At 42.8% G+C, this 19740-nt stretch overlaps 3 protein-coding genes across 3 annotated transcripts in view; 1 reads left to right on the top strand and 2 right to left on the bottom strand.

Annotated features, from left to right (window-relative positions):
* Nucleotides 1-9797, bottom strand: part of LOC5515337 (adhesion G-protein coupled receptor D1) — a 36553-nt gene extending 26756 nt beyond the window's left edge. The window contains exons 1-10 of the mRNA XM_001635420.3: nt 9664-9797; nt 9388-9434; nt 9071-9200; nt 8043-8140; nt 7453-7555; nt 6344-6494; nt 5784-5853; nt 5548-5614; nt 4913-4998; nt 4522-4648 (exon numbers count right to left, since the gene is read on the bottom strand). Coding sequence (XP_001635470.3) covers nt 4522-4648; nt 4913-4998; nt 5548-5614; nt 5784-5853; nt 6344-6494; nt 7453-7555; nt 8043-8140; nt 9071-9200; nt 9388-9434; nt 9664-9684 — 900 coding nt within the window. The 5' untranslated portion in view covers nt 9685-9797. The remainder of the gene's footprint in view (nt 1-4521; nt 4649-4912; nt 4999-5547; nt 5615-5783; nt 5854-6343; nt 6495-7452; nt 7556-8042; nt 8141-9070; nt 9201-9387; nt 9435-9663) is intronic.
* On the top strand, nt 863-3383 carry LOC5515300 (adenosine receptor A2a). Its single transcript, XM_001635377.3, has one exon. It carries the CDS (start codon nt 1639-1641, stop codon nt 2551-2553), a length of 915 nt encoding a protein of 304 aa, XP_001635427.2. The 5' UTR covers nt 863-1638; the 3' UTR covers nt 2554-3383.
* Nucleotides 9798-10077: 280 nt separating the features above from the next.
* LOC125570106 (adhesion G protein-coupled receptor B3-like) lies at nt 10078-19381 on the bottom strand. Its single transcript, XM_048731097.1, has 10 exons — nt 19111-19381; nt 16602-16720; nt 15944-16002; nt 15005-15246; nt 14080-14174; nt 12886-13092; nt 11832-11900; nt 11442-11556; nt 10696-10857; nt 10078-10155 (listed from the first exon to the last, which is right to left on the bottom strand). Exons 1-10 carry the CDS (start codon nt 19268-19270, stop codon nt 10094-10096), a joined length of 1290 nt encoding a protein of 429 aa, XP_048587054.1. The 5' UTR covers nt 19271-19381; the 3' UTR covers nt 10078-10093.
* Between the last annotated feature and the right edge of the window lie 359 nt (nt 19382-19740).

Raw genomic sequence — 19740 nt, forward strand, 5'->3', positions numbered from 1 at the left:
TTGATGTGAGAAGGGGTGATGGACGAGTGTGCTGCTGACGTGGATATATATCGTATTAGAATGCCGTGGATACAAAAACAAATCGTCCAAATCGTAAAGGGAAGGTTGCTTTTACGTTAATAGATATTTATATTTAAATTATCTAGAGACCTACAACAGGGCATCTAAGAACAGAGGCTTCAAAAACAGCCGAGGTAACGTCTTCTCTTATTTTTATTGATGGAAAATTAAAAAAAGCCAGACGTGAAATGCACTATGAAATGGACTATGTCTGATACATTTTAGCCGCTTTCCTCGCCAAACTTACGACGTGAAAGCTCCATCTTTCATGGTCTAGCGAGACAGTGTGCGCCGAAAATCAGACTTTCATGTTCGCTATGGTAGAAATAAGGCTCTCTGCTTATCTTCAGCACTCTATGTTGACAGGTTGTAGCCTCTTGAAAAGAGCGCCAACTTACCTCGCTTGCTTGAGGAAATATAATGTATAATATATTCATTCAGTTCAACATGGTGTCCAGCAAAAACATCCCAGGGTCCAGAAAAACTCGCACTGTTTCCATATTGCATACAATTTGCGGCGAACAATGATTTTTTGTGTTTTTCTAGGAATGCGAACTAGATAACATGTACTTCAAGTATATTTTTACAGCAAAATTAACGCTGAAATGAAACACCCGTATCATAGAAAAGACAAATAGGTCAACTACCTTGCAATAGAACCATGTCAAATTTGCGCTTGTTTTTTCATTAAATCATCAATCAAGTTCTTATCAACATCTAGAGTACTTCTAGTTTATTTATACAAAAAATTAGCCTTCTTTCAACTTCTATCAACAAATAATATTAACCATCTTGAGATCCTCAGAAGTGAGAAAATTGATATTTTCCTTACTGGATTTTTGTTGTTGTTGCTGTTCCTTTAAGAATTCAACGAAAAGAAAATTAAGGACGCCACGATAGTTTAAGTATAATAACAGCTACTAGAAAGCTCTTGAGAGAAAATGGCATTAAGAGCGAAAGCCCCTAAGCGCCAAGCGCCAGAATGGCATTCTTCATCAGGAAGTGGCTAATTTAGATCTCGTGTCCGTCTTAACCCCAAAAGGTCAGGTCATCTTAGCTGCTCCAAAAATGCGCCGTGCGTGGGCAGATTGCACGGATCTGCAGTTTCCGCTGTAGGGTTTAAAAGTACGGACTCGTGGAACAGGTCTAGCTCATTGAGAGAAAGTTGAGAGAAAGAAAGACAACAAGGAGAAGAGAACATTGTTAACAGTTAATCAGCGCAAAAAGTCAAGCAAAGAGAAATCCGCTGACTTCAGAGGCAAAAAAAGAAGTTTCCTAAAGCAAGTCTTGTAAAGGCTGACGAATACAAGGCTGTTAAAAGTACGGAGAGAACCAAGATTGAAGCTAGGATTTTCAGAGAAATAAAAAGACACTGGACAAGACAACTGATAAAAATCCTATTTTCAAAAATTCCGTTGGTGTACAAGCACTTCATTGCTAAGATATTTGACATTCAAACAACTGGAGCCTATTACGAAGAGTACGAAAAAAATACTCTAAGAAGCTATAAAGCTGACAAAGCTCAAAACCAAGATAACCAAGAACAACTCAAAGAGCCATCCAATCCAATTCCACGGGATGATCTATCCGCTACCAATGACTATAGTCCTAGCCGTGCTAGGAGGACTCATCACCATCGAGAATCTCTTCGTTTGTTCCCTCGTGCTGAGATACAAGCAGTTACGAAGTCACACAAATGGGTTCGTATTCTCGCTAGCGCTAGCTGACCTCGCCTACGGATCTCTGGTTATTCCAGTCCATCTCGCAATCCCGCCAAAACTCCTCCATAATTACCTTCTGGCGCTCGTGCTGATGGCGAACATCTCCACCTTGCTTGCCGTGACTCTGGACCGCTTCGTCGCCGTGCGCCACCTTCTGCTCTACACTACCTTTATGAGGAAGTACTTCTGGGTTATCGTCGGCGTTTCCTGGGCTTTCCCGATAGCGGCGTCGCTTCTACCGCTTATTTGGGACTCAGACGCGACGCATTTTGCGCACGAGATCTATATCTATTGTATCTTAGCGGTAGGAATTCTCCTGCCGTATCTACTCATCCTAGCCGCGTATATCGCGATTTTCCACACCGTCCGCCGCCACGCGCGTTTTCTAACGCAATTTCCCGTAACCGCCGACAACAAAGAAGCGCACGAGGAAGGACGTCGCGTTTGCGCCGAAGCGCGCGTCGCCCGTATTTTCGCCGTAGTCGCGGCGATCTTTGTCATCAGTTGGCTGCCTGTAGTTTACATGACGTTTGTGGGTAATATGGATCGACTTGATCTGATCCCGAGGTGGTTAACAACGGTTTCATGGCTGACTCTCTCGGTTGGCTCGCTCGTCAATGCGCCTATCTACGCTTTCATGAAAAGAGACTTCCGTGACGTCATCAGCAAATTCGCACTCTCCACGCGCGCCATCGTATCGCGAAAAAGAGAGGAAAAGGAGGCGGAGATGGAGATTGGCACGTTTCACGTGACTGTTGTCGCAGAAGAGTGACAATTATACACATTCTAGCTTTGGGATATGGGGGCAAGAGATTGTGAGAAAATGGCATAGAGTGAAATAATTAAACAGTGCAACATCCTTGTTCACTCCATATAAAGAGGATTTTTCTGACTTACTCTATATTTAAAGGTTTTCGTAAACGTGCTGTTAACTCCAACCAAGTCTAAGAAACAGATGGGGAGTAGGGACTACCTTTACGTGATACAGATTATATATACATAGGATCTATATTGCTTATATTTCAAGGTTTTAGTAAACGCGTCGTCTTCATCCGCTTTATTGGAGATGAACATACCAAAATATTGTACCAATATGGCAGGGTTGTTATTTATTCCGCATAATTTCAATGTTTCCGAGCTTCCTTAAGTAAGACTTAAATCACTCAGTTCCCATGTAAGTGCCCCTTCTAGATATTCACAGACTAATGTAAGCAGGATTTTGTAGATCCTATTACACTTGCTAATCTCGTGTGCAAACTTATTGTATCAAACATACGCGTGTGTTATAGTGTGTGTGGTAATATTGTGTGAAGAGCTCAACTTGCCTGGATAAAGAGATTTTTCATAAGCTTTCTTTTAACTATGAATACTGGGTAGAAAAGTTAGTAATTACCTGTTTGAAGAACATTTCTATTCAAATAGTGCATCTCTTTTACTTATCCGATGGTTATAGGAAAATGGACTTCATGTCTTATAGATAAAGAAACTTTATAGATGAATAAACTACTGATATCAATACTCGATACTTTTAGTGTTTAAAAATGTTTAACGTATATCTCAGATATTTTTTATTGAGACAAATAAAGAGTGATCTTAAATCAACGTTAGCGATCAAAACATATTAGAATATGACACAGCCTCCCCTCCAGGTACTTTTTTTGGTTGGAGATATAGAACTCAGGTTCGGTTATTATTATTATTATCATTATTATTATTTTTTTGGGGGGGGGGGGTGGATAGGAGGGTGGGGATTTTTGGCTTCGTTGGACCACCGTCATGCCATAGTCCCCACCCTCCCACCCTCGTTATGCTTTTGCCATCCGAGATACCATCACTAAAAGTCTAGAGAGTAACGTTTTGGATTATCAATGCTTCCTCGCGTGCTCGCCCCAGGCTCTTTTAGATCATTGGTATTGATAGGAAATTCATCAAATAACTTATACAAAAAATGGGAAAACAAAAATAAGTACCTTAAAAAGGAGGGAATAGAAAACACCTGGTATCGATGCAAACTGAGACGCAAAAAATAGACCATACATCCAGACGTGTGCTGAATCACCGTATGGCAGCTAAAGCTTTACGACTAGGCTGGAGATTTCGGCCCCAGCACCGCTTTCTAGCGAACTGTGTAACACAAAGGTACCGAGGCACCCGCGCATTAATAGGGAGGCAATAACCAGGTTCCTAGCCCTTAAGACCGAAGTCTTATACGGTTACGCCACACACAGCTCGCTGTGACGTAGGGTAAAAAAGTCTAACTGGGCCGTGGGTCCCTTGGGGACTCGTTCAATCACCATGGTAGTGACATCGTAATGCACGTGCGCATGGTCCCTCTAATGTTTATGACGTGATAACATAATGAAGAATAAAACAGCTCTTCAGCTGTTGTTTCGGTTGCACCTCAAAGGATAATGCTATTAACTCATTAAAAGCTTGCTAAGAAACTCGTTTACAGTGTGGCCTCGACGATAACGATAAGACGAGGGACCGAAGAGTTTATATTGTTGTATCGAAATATCCAGTAGCGGATCTAGGGTGAGGGTTTAGGGGTTTTAAACCCCACCCCACCCTTGGGCTGCCGGAAAAGCCATTTGTAACAAACAAACAATTACCACCTCCCCCTTTGTCACTAAGCCAACCCCCCTCCCTTTAGCTAAAGCTAGCCCCTGATATCATTACATCGAAGCACTCCGATATTATAACGGTATTTTGGTTTAAATCTCTGTCTCTGTTTTATTACCTGTAGCGAGTTGCATATGGCGAAGAGATAGAGGAAGGCCACGACACTCTTGTCTATAGCGAGGACCCCGAAAAACCACGTGAGACCCAACAGTGGTAAAAGCACGGCGCAACATTTGGCAGCGACCCTGAGATAGCAAAGGATAGAGTAAGATAGGAAAGGATAGGGTAAGAGGGCTGACGATGCGACACTTGACAGCGACCCTGAGATAGCAAAGTGTAGCATAAGATAGAAAAAGGATAGCGTAAGAGGGCTGACAATGCAACACTTTGCAGCGACCCTAAAATATAAAAGGATAGCGTAAGATAGGAAAGAATGAACGAAGGTTACAGGTCCCTGGGCTAATTGACCGTTCAATTTTCAGAGGCTGGTTGTGGGGGGTGGTCCTTACCGAGCTTTTTGCTTGTCGTCTGCTGTCAACATCTTCTGAGTAGTGAGAATTACTCGCAGAACCCGCACGAAGATTGCGATATTCAACTGAAAAATGAGCAACAATTATCGAATTTGGTGTAGAGTAAGAAATCAAGGTAGTGCTATAGGTTTTATAGTTTAGACAATAACCTTCTGTAAAAAAAATAGCTTGGGGTGCGGTGACGCATTCTGCATTCTGATTGGTTCTATAATCCGGCGAGCACGATAATCATTTGGGCGGAATAGTAAGAAAAAAAAAACGTATTCACCAACTATTAGGTGTGGTCGCATTGAGAAAAACTGCTAGGTCTAGGAAATGCTGAACGAACCTACTCTTTAATCAACGCCACGGCTAAGCAATAACACACTATTCATTGAACATTTCTTACATGTGCTTGATTTTGCTGTAAATGAAGAAACATTCACAAAGTTTCCTCGGACTTGGCTTAACAAGGAACATGAAAACAAGTGCCCATTTGTGTTGGTCCTTACATTCTACTATCAATGGACAGAGGAACGCCCATAGAAGTCCCGACAGACTAAACACTTACCACTAGGACTACTATCAATGGACCGATGAACGCCCATATAAGTCCCGACAGACTAAACACTTACCACTAGGACTACTATCAATGGACCGATGAACGCCCATATAAGTCCCGACTTTGAAGATAGCCAGCACCTGTGGGCATTATTTACAATTATTAAAAACAACAACTGTCATCAGAAAAAGACTATTGAAAATTGGTTTGATGATGAAGATAATGATAATCGTGACCGTGTTGTCGGTGATCGTGAGGATGATGATATTAGACATAGCTGAATGATAGATGATAACTTTTTTTTCTTACGCTGTTTCAGTTCCGTAGCCGTTTAAGTGGGAAGCAGCCATAGATATTCCGACAATAATGAATGGTAACCCTATGGACAAAAAAGGACATTATCGTAATGTAACCGAGTGGTATTAGCGCCAATAGCTCCTCTATATCCCCCCCCCCCTCCCTTCCCTCTGGCCCAAGGTCATTTTACTTGATCATTCTCATTAAAGAATGTCGAGAACCCACTCCTGTGTTATTGTTTATTATTGGAAATACAGCGGTTTATTCCGGTTTATTGACAATATATAAATGAAAATCTTTGTTGCTTGCTTGAATTAGCCGATGGAAATGGATGCTTTGTGTGACTTGCCATTGAGCGGAAGCATAAAATGGCGGCGTGATTGACCTTTAAGGAGTTTGCCTAGGATTTTTCAAAAGGGGGATTCCACTTTTCTATTCCCCTGTCTCTCTTTTTTACTATGGCTTGAATTAGGGGATTTAACTACCCTTTGAACTTCCCCCCACACCACCATCCCACTTTGATACCCCCCACCTGTCATCCCATCCTCAATTCATACTTTTCTTCTCCTTACCCCACCCGACAAGGTAGAAGTAGAGTCTTGTTCTTTCGACTGTGAAGACGATAACGATGGATATGTAGATAAGCAATCCTTCGCACATCATCCAGCAAACAGCCCCCGTAAACAGGTAATGGAGTAGGACGGCGATCACAGTACACGCGGCCTAGAGAAGGGAGACATAAATAACAAATAGTTGAAATAATAAGGCGATTACTACCCTCCCCCCTCCCCCCGGAAAAATTATGTCCACTTTTTTGGATTTCGCAACCCCCCCCCCCCCCCCCCCCCCCCAAAGAAAAATCCTGGGTACGGGCCTGAAAGAAGATATAAATAACAGATAGTTGTGATAACACAGAGATTATAGTGCACCCTGACTAGAGAAATGAGATATAAATAACAAATGAAGTAGAACAGCCGTTATAGTACGTGCAGTCTTGAGAAGGGAGATGGGACCTTAAGCACGCGTAACGTTGAACGCCGCGGACGTTTGGATTTTTGCTCGAGCCGCTTTCGACGTTCCAACTAAATTCTCAACTACGTGAAAAGTGTAGTTGGAAAGTCGAGAAGGGCGCGCGCGAAAATCCAAACGTCCGCGGCGTTCTCGTTTTTATGTGCTCAAGGTCCCTATTAACAAATAGTTGGAATAATACGGCCATTACACTACAACTAGCCTAAACAGGGAAGATAATATAGATAACATGTAGTTAGGATAGAACTTCAGTACTTGGCTAAACCGATAACAACGTGCGCGTGGGTGGGTGGGTGGGGGAAAAATGGTAATTATGGGATGTGTTAAAAGTAAACACATTTTTGGGTCCGGGAAAAAAGGTGGCCGCTTTAATAGAGGTATAAAAACTGTGTTCAAGTGGCCCTTATTTCGCAGGCGCGTACCCAGGATTGGCCGAGGGGGGGGGGGGGGGGGGGGGGGTGCGCAGTCACAGGTATCATATGGAAAAAGCATAGTATTTTAAGCTTTTTTTAATATGAAAATGACCCACATTTGGCCGCAAAGGGGGGTGCGCGCGCACCCTGCGCACCCCCTGTGTACGCGCCTGTTTCGGGTATTTGGGAAATGTTCGCTTAATAGAGGTACCATTGTATTTGCAGCGAAGATAGCTTACCTTGTTTTCCGTGCGGTCTAGCCCCGTCAACAGCACAATGTTAGCGAGCAGTAGAACCGAACAAAGATTAACGTGTACAATTGTCTTGTCGCACTTAAGGTGTCTAATGACAAAAATGTAAAAGTGTTGTTAACTACCATTCCTCATCTTCGCGCACTTTCTGAAACTGCGCTATTTGCGCCCTCTACCTCTAAGATGTGTTTAAAAAAATATCTACCAACCACTACTTTTATTATTCACAATGGAAAATACAGTGGTTTATATTCAAGAAAATTTCAAAATAACCACCCACAATTGAGAGTGTAATACTTTATTGTTGTTATTTGATTGAGAGTTTTTCAGTTTCATGCTTGAATTAGCCGATGGAAATGGTTCTTGGAGTCACTCGGTATTGTGTGGGAGAGTAATAACACGGCGTAATTGGCCTTCTTTAAATTTAACATGATATCCACCCTTATACTCGTTTTTCTCGACCCGGTGGGCCTCCCTCTCGGTTAGCGCCATTACCAAGGCTAGTGGTTAAGGCACATAAATTCTCAGAGTAAAACTTTACTTAGAATAGGTACATAGTCAATAAAATGGCCCGTTACCTCCAGAATATAAAGTGGATGGAGAGAGTGACGAGTAGTCCCAGCATGGAGATGGTACAACCTACCATAGTGATGATCTGAAGGGGGAGGGCGTGGCCCTGGCAAACGAGCAAAAGATTTGACCTTTAGAGGGAATCAGAAGCGGAAAGAGGGGATCGGGGTGGCAGGGGCGGACCCAGGAGTTCCAAAAAAGGGGGATGATGCTAGGGTTTCAAGAGGGGGGGGGGGGGGGGGGAAGGGGAAGAAGCCCCACCACTTTTCAAGAAATTGTCATATATTTCATATATTCAGCCTCCTCAGTTTTGTGGTACATTCTTACTAATCAGCCCTAACACTTGAAAGTATACTCCGCGGTCCGTGGGATTTCCTTATAACTCTTGCTATAGAAAATAGGGGGACTGGGCCCACCCCTAGATCCGCCCTTTGGGGAGGGGGCGTGGCCCTAACGAAGTGAACAAAGTATTAAACTATAAGGTAATCTGAAGGGGAAGCGCTTGGCCTTTGCAGACCTTCTAGAGTCTCTGCGTGTATACTGCGATGTAGATAACCTAATGGTCGGTTCTCAAGAAGATGGGAATCCTGTGTAATCCGAGCGTGAAATCGAGGTACTAGCAGGTCGCAGTTTGTTTACAGCCTTCTGAACACGTGGTCAAGCGGGCCCATTCAATCAACGTTGCAACGAGCTTTGGGCATTGCAGGCAAGAATCTCGCTTTTTGACTGAGTGTCATAAATAATAAATAATAATTATCAAGTAGACAGAGTGACCAATCACCATCAGAGCAAGATTTTTTTTAAATTGTCAACAAGATTGTGGTTCTTTGATTTGTCATTCACGTGCAGACACGAACTGCCGTTAACCCGTCCCTTTAGTTACTAAACTATTGACTTCTCAAAATACTTTACCATTTTCTATGTAGACACGAACTGCCGTTAACCCGTCCCTTTAGTTACTAAACTATTGACTTCTCAAAATACTTTACCATTTTCTACACCCAGCCCCACCCTTTTAGCAGTGCATGTTATCTACCTCGATACCTCCCGACACATCAACCAGCACAGCAAAGTTAGTCAGGTGATCACACGCGCATATGACGTCATTGCTGCCACGTGACGACACTCGACAACCGTCGCGTGACCATGCTCCTTTATTCACATTCCTGAAGAAAAAAAAGGTCGGTTGAGATCTGTCCTCTCAGTCTGCTTTCAAAATTAACGAACTGCAACACCCCTCCCCCTTCGCCAATGGACTATACACCCCCACACCCACCCCTCCCTCGCCACTGGAGTACTTACCCCCCCCCCCCCCCTTCCCCCCACACTTTCCTTTTCCATTGGAGTACTTACAGTTTGTAATCCCAAAACACGCAGGCAGGAGTCTTCTCTGAGTAGTTCTGATACAAAAAATCATAGTTAAAATTGGCTGTAGAGACTAGACAGAGTTCTGGAGGCAAGTACGTAATAAAAGAAATGCAGAAGAAGTTAACGGTGAAATGATGGTGGAATGGCGGTAAAAAAATAATGAACAAAATCATAGAATCTCATTGGAACTTGTAAAACCATTATCATTGTTATTATCTATCTATTTTGGGCAATAACAAAGGAAAACGTCTAAACTCTCACCTGCATATGGCCAAATACCATCTTCACTGGATCCCTAAACTCGATCGTCGGTTTTAAAGTACTCGAGATTATGCTTGATCTGAGAGCAAATCCATCACCTACTTCAGCATATGCACTACAATAGAAAAATAGATATTTCATAAGAAATGACCCACTTTTGGGCGGTCGAGGGGATGCGCGCGCACGCTGCGCACCACCCCTTTAACTACGCTCTGATATTACACTTATCAGAGAGCGAGTACATTACCTAACCAATAAACATCGAAAGAATATAAACTGCAAGGCCTGTAATAACCCATACGCTATCCATGTGGGATAGCATACAAACTGTTATGTTTGAAATAACCCGTATGCCACCAATGTGAAAATCAAGGTACACGCAAGCTACTCCACGCTGAGTAAAGGGTCTTTGGGTGCTCGTACGACTATCCTACCTTTTGACATCCAGAAAAGAGGAAAGAGTCTTGAAAATAATACTAGCAATCTTACTTCCTGAAAGCGATAGAGAATTGGATGTAAGCATGAGTAACTAGTCAGAGATGTTCCTTGGCCACCCAAATTGTGTTGATTTATGGTTATCAAGAGTATTTCTTTACCTGGCTTGTAAAGGAACTGTCCAAAAATCTAGTTAAGCTCGGGCTAAACTGGATTAAATTACTGTCCGCAAGCTTCTATTAAGACCATGACTGTATTACAATAGCTAATAAAGACATACCTAAATGGATTATAAACTATAAGAACATCCCAGTTTTTCTAAAAAAGGTAATTGAAACAGTTTTTCTATTGAAGTAGCAACTGTTCACTAAGATCTGGTGTTCCCATCGAAAAATTACAATTTTACACCTTGATTGAGATGTTGTCCCCCCATCACATACAAATCCTCTGCTACGCGCCTGTCTAAAATGACAATCTTGAAAGTTTATCAACCTCTATTTTCATCTAGCCTTCAATTACCTAGTTAGTTATGAACACGAATGAGAAGCCTTTTTCCTCCCACGAACGCGCGCCACACTATTTCCCATAAAACCGTACCATTTTCTTGCTTCGGTGATTGGTTGAACGCTGAGCTAGGAATTATGACGTAATTCTCCCCATAATTCCCCCATGTGGGAGATGAGGCGAATATCGGGTCGGAGTAATCAGGAAATCTCACGTTTGAGTCAAAACCGGCAGGAACAGAAGTCACACCGATAGCTGGAAAACACAGAAACATTCACATTACACAATGGAAGGAGACCAGAAATCCTTAAAAAGTGAACATCAATATAGATATCTACGAGAAAGGTTTGTTTTCTAACCCAACTATGTAAACAGGGCCGTAGCAGAGAATAAGGCACTGGGGGCACGTGCCACCCCTCCCCAAATATTTTCAAAAAATTTAAGGAAATAACCAGAAGGGCGTGGCTGTGCCCCTAATCTTTTCGTGATGCTTCTGTATCGTGCCCCACCCCTCTTCAATATTTTAAGGCCTGCTACGGCACTGATAAACTCTTATGATGCAGTCAGTTGAAAGCTAGAAACGGGTTCAAGTAATCTCCATAAAAGGCCTTACGGCCTTACTCGACATCTGAGCTTATTATACAGGGGTGCCGACGGGGAGGGGGGGCACTTGACGCTTGCTCCCCCCTTGATTTTTACATGAACGCGCGGGTTACATGTACCTTAATATGTATCCAGCAATATGTAAACTGTTTGAACTCATTTTTAGCCGTACTCTAGGTCACCCTATGTCAACCCGTCATTTCACTTTCAGGATATTGCTGGTTATAAATCCTTACCCAAATTGCTTGTTATGAATTGTTTTGACACGCGAATACTAGGATCCAGGCCTTGCGCGGCTTGGGAGGCAAACTTTTCAATCGTCAGAGCCAATTCTGTTGCGCTGCTATTAGACTGGAGAAAAAAAAGTCAAAGCATCTCAAAAAATATGATGACGATTATAATAATGACGCTGTTGTTGATGATGATGTTGATAGTGATGATGCAATTTCAATAGTGATGATGATGATGTTGATGATGGTGATGTTGGTAATAATAATGATGATATTGATAATGATGATGATGATAGTCATGATGCTGTTAGTGATGATTATGTTGATAATGATGATGATGATAATGATGATGATGATGACGATGATGGTAATTGTCTTTATGTGTTGTGATTTCACCTTTTGTAGTTGAATCAGCTGTTTCTTGTTGTTGTAATTCAGTAAATTACTCGACGCTTGAAAAAATTGCTGTGGATTAAACCAGTAATACCTTATACCGTCCCTGTTGTATATGTAATCTTGACTCAGACATTTGCTTAAATATTTGAAATACCATCTTTGTGGATTAAATTCCCTTGACTTGATAGTTTGGAGTCCCAGTTTATTTGGTTAAAAGCAATTATCAATGCAAGAAAAAGGAATATCAAGAAAATTTAGCAAATAATTGTCGTTTTTCCGAGATGCGGTCACTTCCATATAAGGAAACTAATATATTCCTTATATGGAAAACCTGCACGCTATTCTTGTCATTTTTAGGGCTGCAGTACCGCAGGTGCTTCGCAAACTTTGTGAATTGTATTCAGAAGAAAAAAAAACAGTGAATGTGACCATCTTTAGTCAAGGGAGAAAGCCTCTGAAAAGAAACTAAAATTCCCCGGTACCAGACCCCTTAAGCGACAACGGTTTCTTCATATGCAAAGTCTAATTGTCCTGTGGCATAAAACCCCCATAAAGCTTTACTCACATAGGATCTTTTTTTTCCTTTTTTGTACTAAACATATAGGCGGAACATATAGAAGTAAGTCGTAACAAGAAGAAGCAGGAATTTCACAAGATACCATTACACGTAATAGCCAAACACCAAGTGTTATATCAAATATTATACAAGCCAATCATATATATATATTTTTTTTCAAGGGCGTGTCTAGAGAAAAACGCAGTGTGGGGTCCAGAGAAGTAATTTACTCACCACGGATCAATTAAGTTCAAATCGGCATTCCTAGCTCAGGTAATAGGTCACTAGATTCATAGTAAATTGTTTCCAAATAGAAACACAATGAAGGGGTCAACCGGAGTCAAAATCATCTCATTACTAAGTAGGTTGGGGTTTGGATACGCGCCTGATATTTTTTTTATCTTTAGTTTTATTCCTGGTGCATGCGACCTTGATACACGTATACGAAGCCAATCCCAATTTATTATATTAACCTGTGAATCATATCTGAACCTCTACCTTTATTGTCTCTGGGTTGGTCACGGCACCATTGTCACGCCTCTCGATGTATGTGACGATGCCCTGTAGGATTAAACCTGAGACCCTGATGTCTTCCCGGCCCATGGGTGCAGCCCCCTTTTGGGGCGTGGTCACGGAAGAGAGCGAGGTTAGCACTTCGTTGACATCAGCTGTCGAGCTGCTTGAGGAATTCAGGAGACGATCCACCTGAAAACGTGCAGCAGGGATGAAAATATTTCGAGGATTTGTCACGAAAATATTCCTCTGATCGATGCAAAAAAATACTTTATAATTCATTACAAAGCTGTTTGTTAATCAAAACAGTCAGAAAATCACGAGGTATTTCAACGATAGCAATATACAAAAAACCACAGGAACTTGAGTAGAAAAAAAATATTTACTCTAGTGAAAATAAATCACCCTGTCTTATGGGGGAATAACATATTTTTTCTGTTCGTGGCCAGCTGGTTTGCTAGGTTGTTTTTTTCTCTGTAATGTAGATGTGTCGTTTAGGATTTCGGTGTGTTACCGACCCGTCAGATATCAAATTGCGGTGCCTTACCCCCTACCCGTCAGATACCAAATTGTCGGTCTCTTACCCCCACCCCGTCAGATATAAAATGGTCGGTTCCTTACCCCCACCCCGTCAGATATCAAATGGTCGGTTCCTTACCCCCACCCCGTCAGATATCAAATGGTCTGTCCCTTACCCCACCCCGTCAGATACCAAATTGTCGGTCCCTTACCCCCACCCCGTCAGATACCAAATGGTCGGTCCCTTACCCCCACTCCGTCAGACATCAAATACCCGGTCCATAAGCAACCACCCCCACCCCGGCAGATATCAAATGGTCGGTCCCTTACCCCCACCCCATCAGATATCAAATGGTCGGTCCCTTACCCCCACCCCGGCAGATATCAAATGGTCGGCCTCACCTTGTTTCTAAGAGCCTCAATTCTACGGTCGAGGCATTCGTTAAGCAACCACCCCCCACCCCGTCAGATCAAATTGTCGGCCTCACCTTGTTTCTTAGAGCCTCAATTCTAGGGTCGAGGCATTCGTTAAGCAACCACCCCCCACCACGTCAGATCAAATTGTCGGCCTCACCTTGTTTCTTAGAGCCTCAATTCTAGGGTCGAGGCATTCGTTAAGCAACCATCCCCCACCCCGTCAGATCAAATGGTCGGCCTCACCTTGTTTCTAAGAGCCTCAATTCTAGGGTCGAGGCATTCGTTAAAGTCGGCCATTGACCAGTTGCCAGCAGCACCACATCGTCTTCGTGAAATACCTGGAATATTTATCCACTGAAATACCTGGAATATTTATCCACTGAAATACCTGAAATATTTATCTACTGAAATACCTGAAATATTTATCCACTGAAATACCTGAAATATTTATCCACTGAAATACCTGAAATATTAATCCACAGAAATACCTGCAATATTTATCCACTGAAATACCTGAAATATTTATCCACTGAAATACCTGAAATATTTATCCACTGAAATACCTGGAATATTTATCCACTGAAATACCTGAAATATTTATCCACTGAAATACCTGGAATATTTATCCACTGAAATACCTGAAATATTTATCCACTGAAATACCTGAAACATTTATCCACTGAAATACCTGAAACATTTATCCACTGAAATACCTGAAACATTTATCCACTGAAATACCTGAAACATTTGTTAACTGAAATACCTGAAACATTTATCCACTGAAATACCTGAAACATTTATCCACTGAAATACCTGAAACATTTATCCACTGAAATACCTGAAATATTTATCCACTGAAATACCTGAAACATTTATCAACTGAAATACCTGAAACATTTGTTAACTGAAATACCTGAAACATTTGTTAACTGAAATATCTGAAACATTTATCCACTGAAATACCTGAAACATTTATCCACTGAAATACCTGAAACATTATCCACTGAAATACTGAAATATTTATCCACTGAAATACCTGAAATATTTATCCACTGAAATACCTGAAATATTTATCCACTGAAATACCTGAAATATTTATCCACTGAAATTTGTGTATCTAGATTGGTAACTAGATAGAAAAAATAAAGAAACTTATTTGTCTGTCTACCTGTTGCATTTTGAGGGCAACGTTGGAAACGGACTGTAGATGCAGGCATGGCAAGCCAAGAGACTTTGTTAAAATCAGGTGGGCACGCTACTATGATGTTCTCATGGTAATATCCGGGCTCTACAGTTATGTCACCGATGTTCCCAGACTTGACAGCTTCCCTCAGCACGGCGATCAACTCCTCCGAGTTATTACCAGTCATTCGAACAATCATGTCCGCGAGGACTTGACTTCCATTAGGTCTGCGTCACAGAATGTGGGCAAGTTTTCATCACCGCTCAACTACCATCAGACTTCGAACAATCGATACTTACACCATGTCATCTTACTAGCGTCACGCAACCATGTTTTTTTTATAAAAGCGTTACACAACCTCACATCATCTTTTTAGTTTCGTGTAATCTCACGTCATACTCACGCCACGCCATCTTTTGTCAACATTACTAACGTCACGCCATTTCTTGTCATCTCACTAACGTCACGCAATCTCGTGTCGTCGCACTGACGTCACGCCATCTTACGTCGTAATACAACTTACATCACGCCATCGCATGTCATCTCCCTAACGTCACGCCATCTTTTGTTAACCTTACTAACGTCACGTCATCTCGTGTCACCTCGCTAACGTCACGCAATCTCGTGTCATCACAATGACGTCACGCCATCTTACGTCGTTCAACTAACATCACGCCATCGCATGTCATCTCACTAATGTCACGCCATCTCATGCCATATTTACTACCGTCACGCCATCTCATGTCGTCTTACTAACGTCACACAATCTCATGTCATCTCACTGACGTCACGCCATCATTTAACTAACATCACGCCATCTCAGGTCATTCAATTAACGTCACGCCATTTCATGTCATATTTACTTACGTCACACAATCTCATGCCATCTTACTAACGTCACGTCATCTCGCCGTGCATACCAACCTGAATCGGTAGACGCTAACATCCCAGAATCCTGGCTTCACTAGGTACATACTATTCACCTAAGGATAACAAAATCGAAGAATTTTACTGAGATATCAAAGTAAAAGGACTGGGTATTCGGTGCGTATAACATTTGATATGAGGAAAACAAACAATAAATTTTGCTAATTCCTCTTTATAATGCTAGCTTTTACTCATCCTTTTCTGTTATATTATCTATGGATGTGCGCTTATGTAAATAATCAGTTAACAGGCTGTGAGTTCTGAACGTCAACTTTGAGCATTAACAGCAACAGCCCGAGAATATATACTCCTCGTGGAAAGATCAACAGGGACCCCTAGCTTGGAATGACACAGGGTACCCAAGCGTGTGTAAATTATGCTGACATAATAGGGATCAAAATGGCGCTTGCTATGGCTAAGAGTAATAAAATCAAGTTTCTCGAGTATTGTGGATGTCTGCTGTGTTTGTTAGTGGGGGAGATACACGCAATAAAGGTTTCTAAAATGTGTTTTTATGCATGGTATTTTACATTCTGATGTCCCTAAACGCTTCACAGGTGTACTACTAGTAAGTATAGATATGGACTGCGGAAACCCATCAGGTCAGGCGGTTTAGCATTCCCGAGATGCCCTGCGTACCGTGCTGTCTACTCACCGCATTTTCAAGATCTGCCGCTAAAACCACGTGATCTTCTGATATCTGGCTTTGGAGAGATTGAGTAAAGTTTGGACCAATCAGGTGCACGGATACGTTAAAGCTTGTGACGCCGATATCTGAAAGGTTGGAATGCAAAGCACACATCACGTAAAGTCACGTAAAGAGGATATTTAAACCTTTACACATTTACTACATTCTATTGTCGCACGTAAGGACGACGCAAATAGAAGTTTTACACATCATTTACGAATGACGTAAAGTTGCGTAAATGTAAAGCAGCTTTTATTTACATTTACGCACTGCGTAAAAATCTCAATTTCGCCTTCCCCACTTCTTCCCACAATTCTTTGCGACACGCACGTGAAACCGAGGTCAGGCGTCAAAATTGTAAACAAGATGGAAGTTTGCTATTATCCTCAGTTTCACACGCGCATGTGGGGAAGGTGAGTATGGATTTTGGTGCTACAGCTTGGCTAGTGCATCTGAGAGTCAAGATGTCTCTAAGAGTCAAAATGTATCTAATAGTCAAGATGTAGCATCTAGTGACAAAATGCTAGCCTTGTCCCAGGCTTGACAAAAGGCTAGTCTAGTCCCAGGCGTGACAAAAGGCTAGTCTAGTTCCAGGCGTGACAAAACGCTAGTCTAGTCCCAGGCGTGACAGAAGGCTAGTCAAGTCCCAGGCGTGACAGAAGGCTAGTCAAGTCCCAGGCGTGACAAAAGGCTAGTCAAGTCCCATGCGTGACAGAACGCTAGTCAAGTCCCAGGAGTGACAAAATGCTAGCCTTGTCACGGGCGTGACAGAAGGCTAGTCTAGTCCCAGGCGTGACAGAAGGCTAGTCTAGTCCCAGGCGTGACAAAAGGCTAGTCTAGTCCCAGGCGTGACAGAAGGCTAGTCTAGTCCCAGGCGTGACAGAAGGCTAGTCAAGTCCCAGGCGTGACAGAAGGCTAGTCCAGTCCCAGGAGTGACAAAAGGCTAGTCTAGTCCCAGGCGTGACAGAAGGCTAGTCTAGTCCCAGGCGTGACAAAAGGCTAGTCTAGTCCCAGGCGTGACAGAAGGCTAGTCTAGTCCCAGGCGTGCCAGAAGGCTAGTCTAGTCCCAGGCGTGCCAGAAGGCTAGTTAAGTCCTAGGCGTGACAGAAGGCTTGTCAAGTCCCAGGAGTGACAGAAGACTAGTCTAGTTCCAGGCGTGACAGAAGGCTAGCCTAGTCCCAGGCGTGACAAAAGGCTAGTCAAGTCCCATGCGTGACAAAAGGCTAGTCAAGTCCCATGCGTGACAGAACGCTAGTCAAGTCCCATGTGTGACAAAATGCTAGCCTTGTCCCAGGCGTGACAGAAGGCTAGTCTAGTCCCAGGCGTGACAGAAGGCTAGTCTAGTTCCAGGCGTGACAAAAGGCTAGTCTAGCCCCAGGAGTGACAAAAGGCTAGTCTAGTCCCAGGAGTGACAGAAGGCTAGTCAAGTCCCAGGCGTGACAAAAGGCTAGTCTAGTCCCAGGCGTGACAGAAGGCTAGTCTAGCCCCAGGAGTGACAAAAGGCTAGTCTAGCCCCAGGAGTGACAAAAGGCTAGTCTAGCCCCAGGAGTGACAAAAGGCTAGTCTAGCCCCAGGCGTCACAAAAGACTAGCCTACTTCCAGGCGTTGTAGACCGGGTTTCTGATTGGGTTTCCTGTGGTTGAATTGTGACGTCACGGGACACTCCCCAGCCCCTCTTGCCTCACGGCCAACCACAGGAATCTCAAACAAAAGTACCAGGGACTAGGATGCCGAAAAGATTCTTAAAGGAATTTTTGCAATTTCTTGTCGCTTTGCAGACTATCGCTGATTAAATTTGCATTTAGTTTGTGTTAAGCTTACAAAGAATTATTGGTCTAAATTTGGGATATAATTATCGTGCCTCAGATTAAAATATTATTCTATTCCCTAAGTTGCTCTTATACATATATGACATATAGCATAAATGTTAAACAAACATCATTAGCTCAGGTATTAATGGTATTACTTAGGTATTGACTTTCGTTATAATCTAAAATTCAAATTTTTGAATTGCTTTAGTGTTTGTTATGAATTAGAAGTAGAAGCCATTTGCTTGGCGTTCGGTTCTCGCTTGGGTTTTGTGGGTGAACATGGAGTCAGAGAATAAAACGATAAATGTACACTGATTGTGTGTAAGTAAAGACATGCCAATAGCATCGCTAGCTGACTCTAAAGAGTAGAGAGTTTAGGCACAAAAGAAGTCCAACAATCTCTGCCTCTCTGCCTCTGTCTCCGCCTCCGCCTCCGTCTCTCTCTCTCTCTCTCTCTCTCTCTCTCTCTCTCTTTCTCTCTCTCTCTCTCTCTCTCTCTCTTTCTCTCTCTCTCTCTCTCTCTCTCTCTCTCTCTCTCTCTCTCTCTCTCTCCTCTCTCTCTCTCTCTCTCACTCCTCCTCTCTCTCTCTCCTCTTCTCCTCTCCTCTCGTCCAACATCTTCCCCCCTCTCTCTGTCCTGCTTTCCTGCTTCCTTGACATCTCACCTTCAACAATGTACATGACGCTCGCCTTTGCCACGCCTCCTCTGTTAATTGATTGACACCTGGAGCTCCGGTGTTCTTCAGTACCTTCAAAGTGACATTCGCCCATATAAGGCAAAAGTGTCACTTTTGACGTCATTCCCGTCACGTAATTGTTTCCCATTTGCAAGCCATTGGAATTTCCGGTCTCGGAAGGCCTGTGGTCACGCAGCTGTTGCTTTGGTTTACCATTGTCCCGTACGCGACAGTAATGTACACAAGCCCATTTGGCGACACAATATCAGGGGGCTCTGAATAGTAAATTTTTTTGTTAGTTAGGTGTTTGATACATAATCAAATTTAGTACTGTTCCTGTCATCATCAAACGTCTCACTATTCGACACATAAGATTCAGCTACGAACCGGATTGATCGGGTAGCAAGTCCAAAGCGCTTTTTTGCCTTTTTTGCCTTTTTACGTACCATCCCCCCCTTTTATCATTTAAATCAACTCCTTTACCCAGTCCATTGCGGACCTCTCACGCCAGCTTGTGGTAATTTATATGACTTACTAAAGGCGCACATAAGGCCCTGCCCAGTCGTCTTCGCAGATACAGCCGGCCGAGGAGCATTGGCCTCCATTTTGGCAGGGTTG

This window comes from Nematostella vectensis, chromosome 8 (genome assembly GCF_932526225.1).
Source record: "Nematostella vectensis chromosome 8, jaNemVect1.1, whole genome shotgun sequence".
Taxonomy (NCBI): domain Eukaryota; kingdom Metazoa; phylum Cnidaria; class Anthozoa; order Actiniaria; family Edwardsiidae; genus Nematostella; species Nematostella vectensis.

Bases quoted from the DNA above. Each gene is read 5' to 3' on its own strand.
- LOC125570106 (XM_048731097.1), bottom strand. From the start codon at position 19,270: ATGGGAAACAATTACGTGACGGGAATGACGTCAAAAGTGACACTTTTG. The intron at 14,175-15,004 runs GTAGACAGACAA...TAAATATTCCAG, and splicing joins TTGCCCTCAAAATGCAACAG to GTATTTCACGAAGACGATGT. The intron at 11,557-11,831 runs GTGAAATCACAA...TTTTTTCTCCAG, and splicing joins AGCTGATTCAACTACAAAAG to TCTAATAGCAGCGCAACAGA.
- LOC5515300 (XM_001635377.3), top strand. From the start codon at position 1,639: ATGATCTATCCGCTACCAATGACTATAGTCCTAGCCGTGCTAGGAGGA.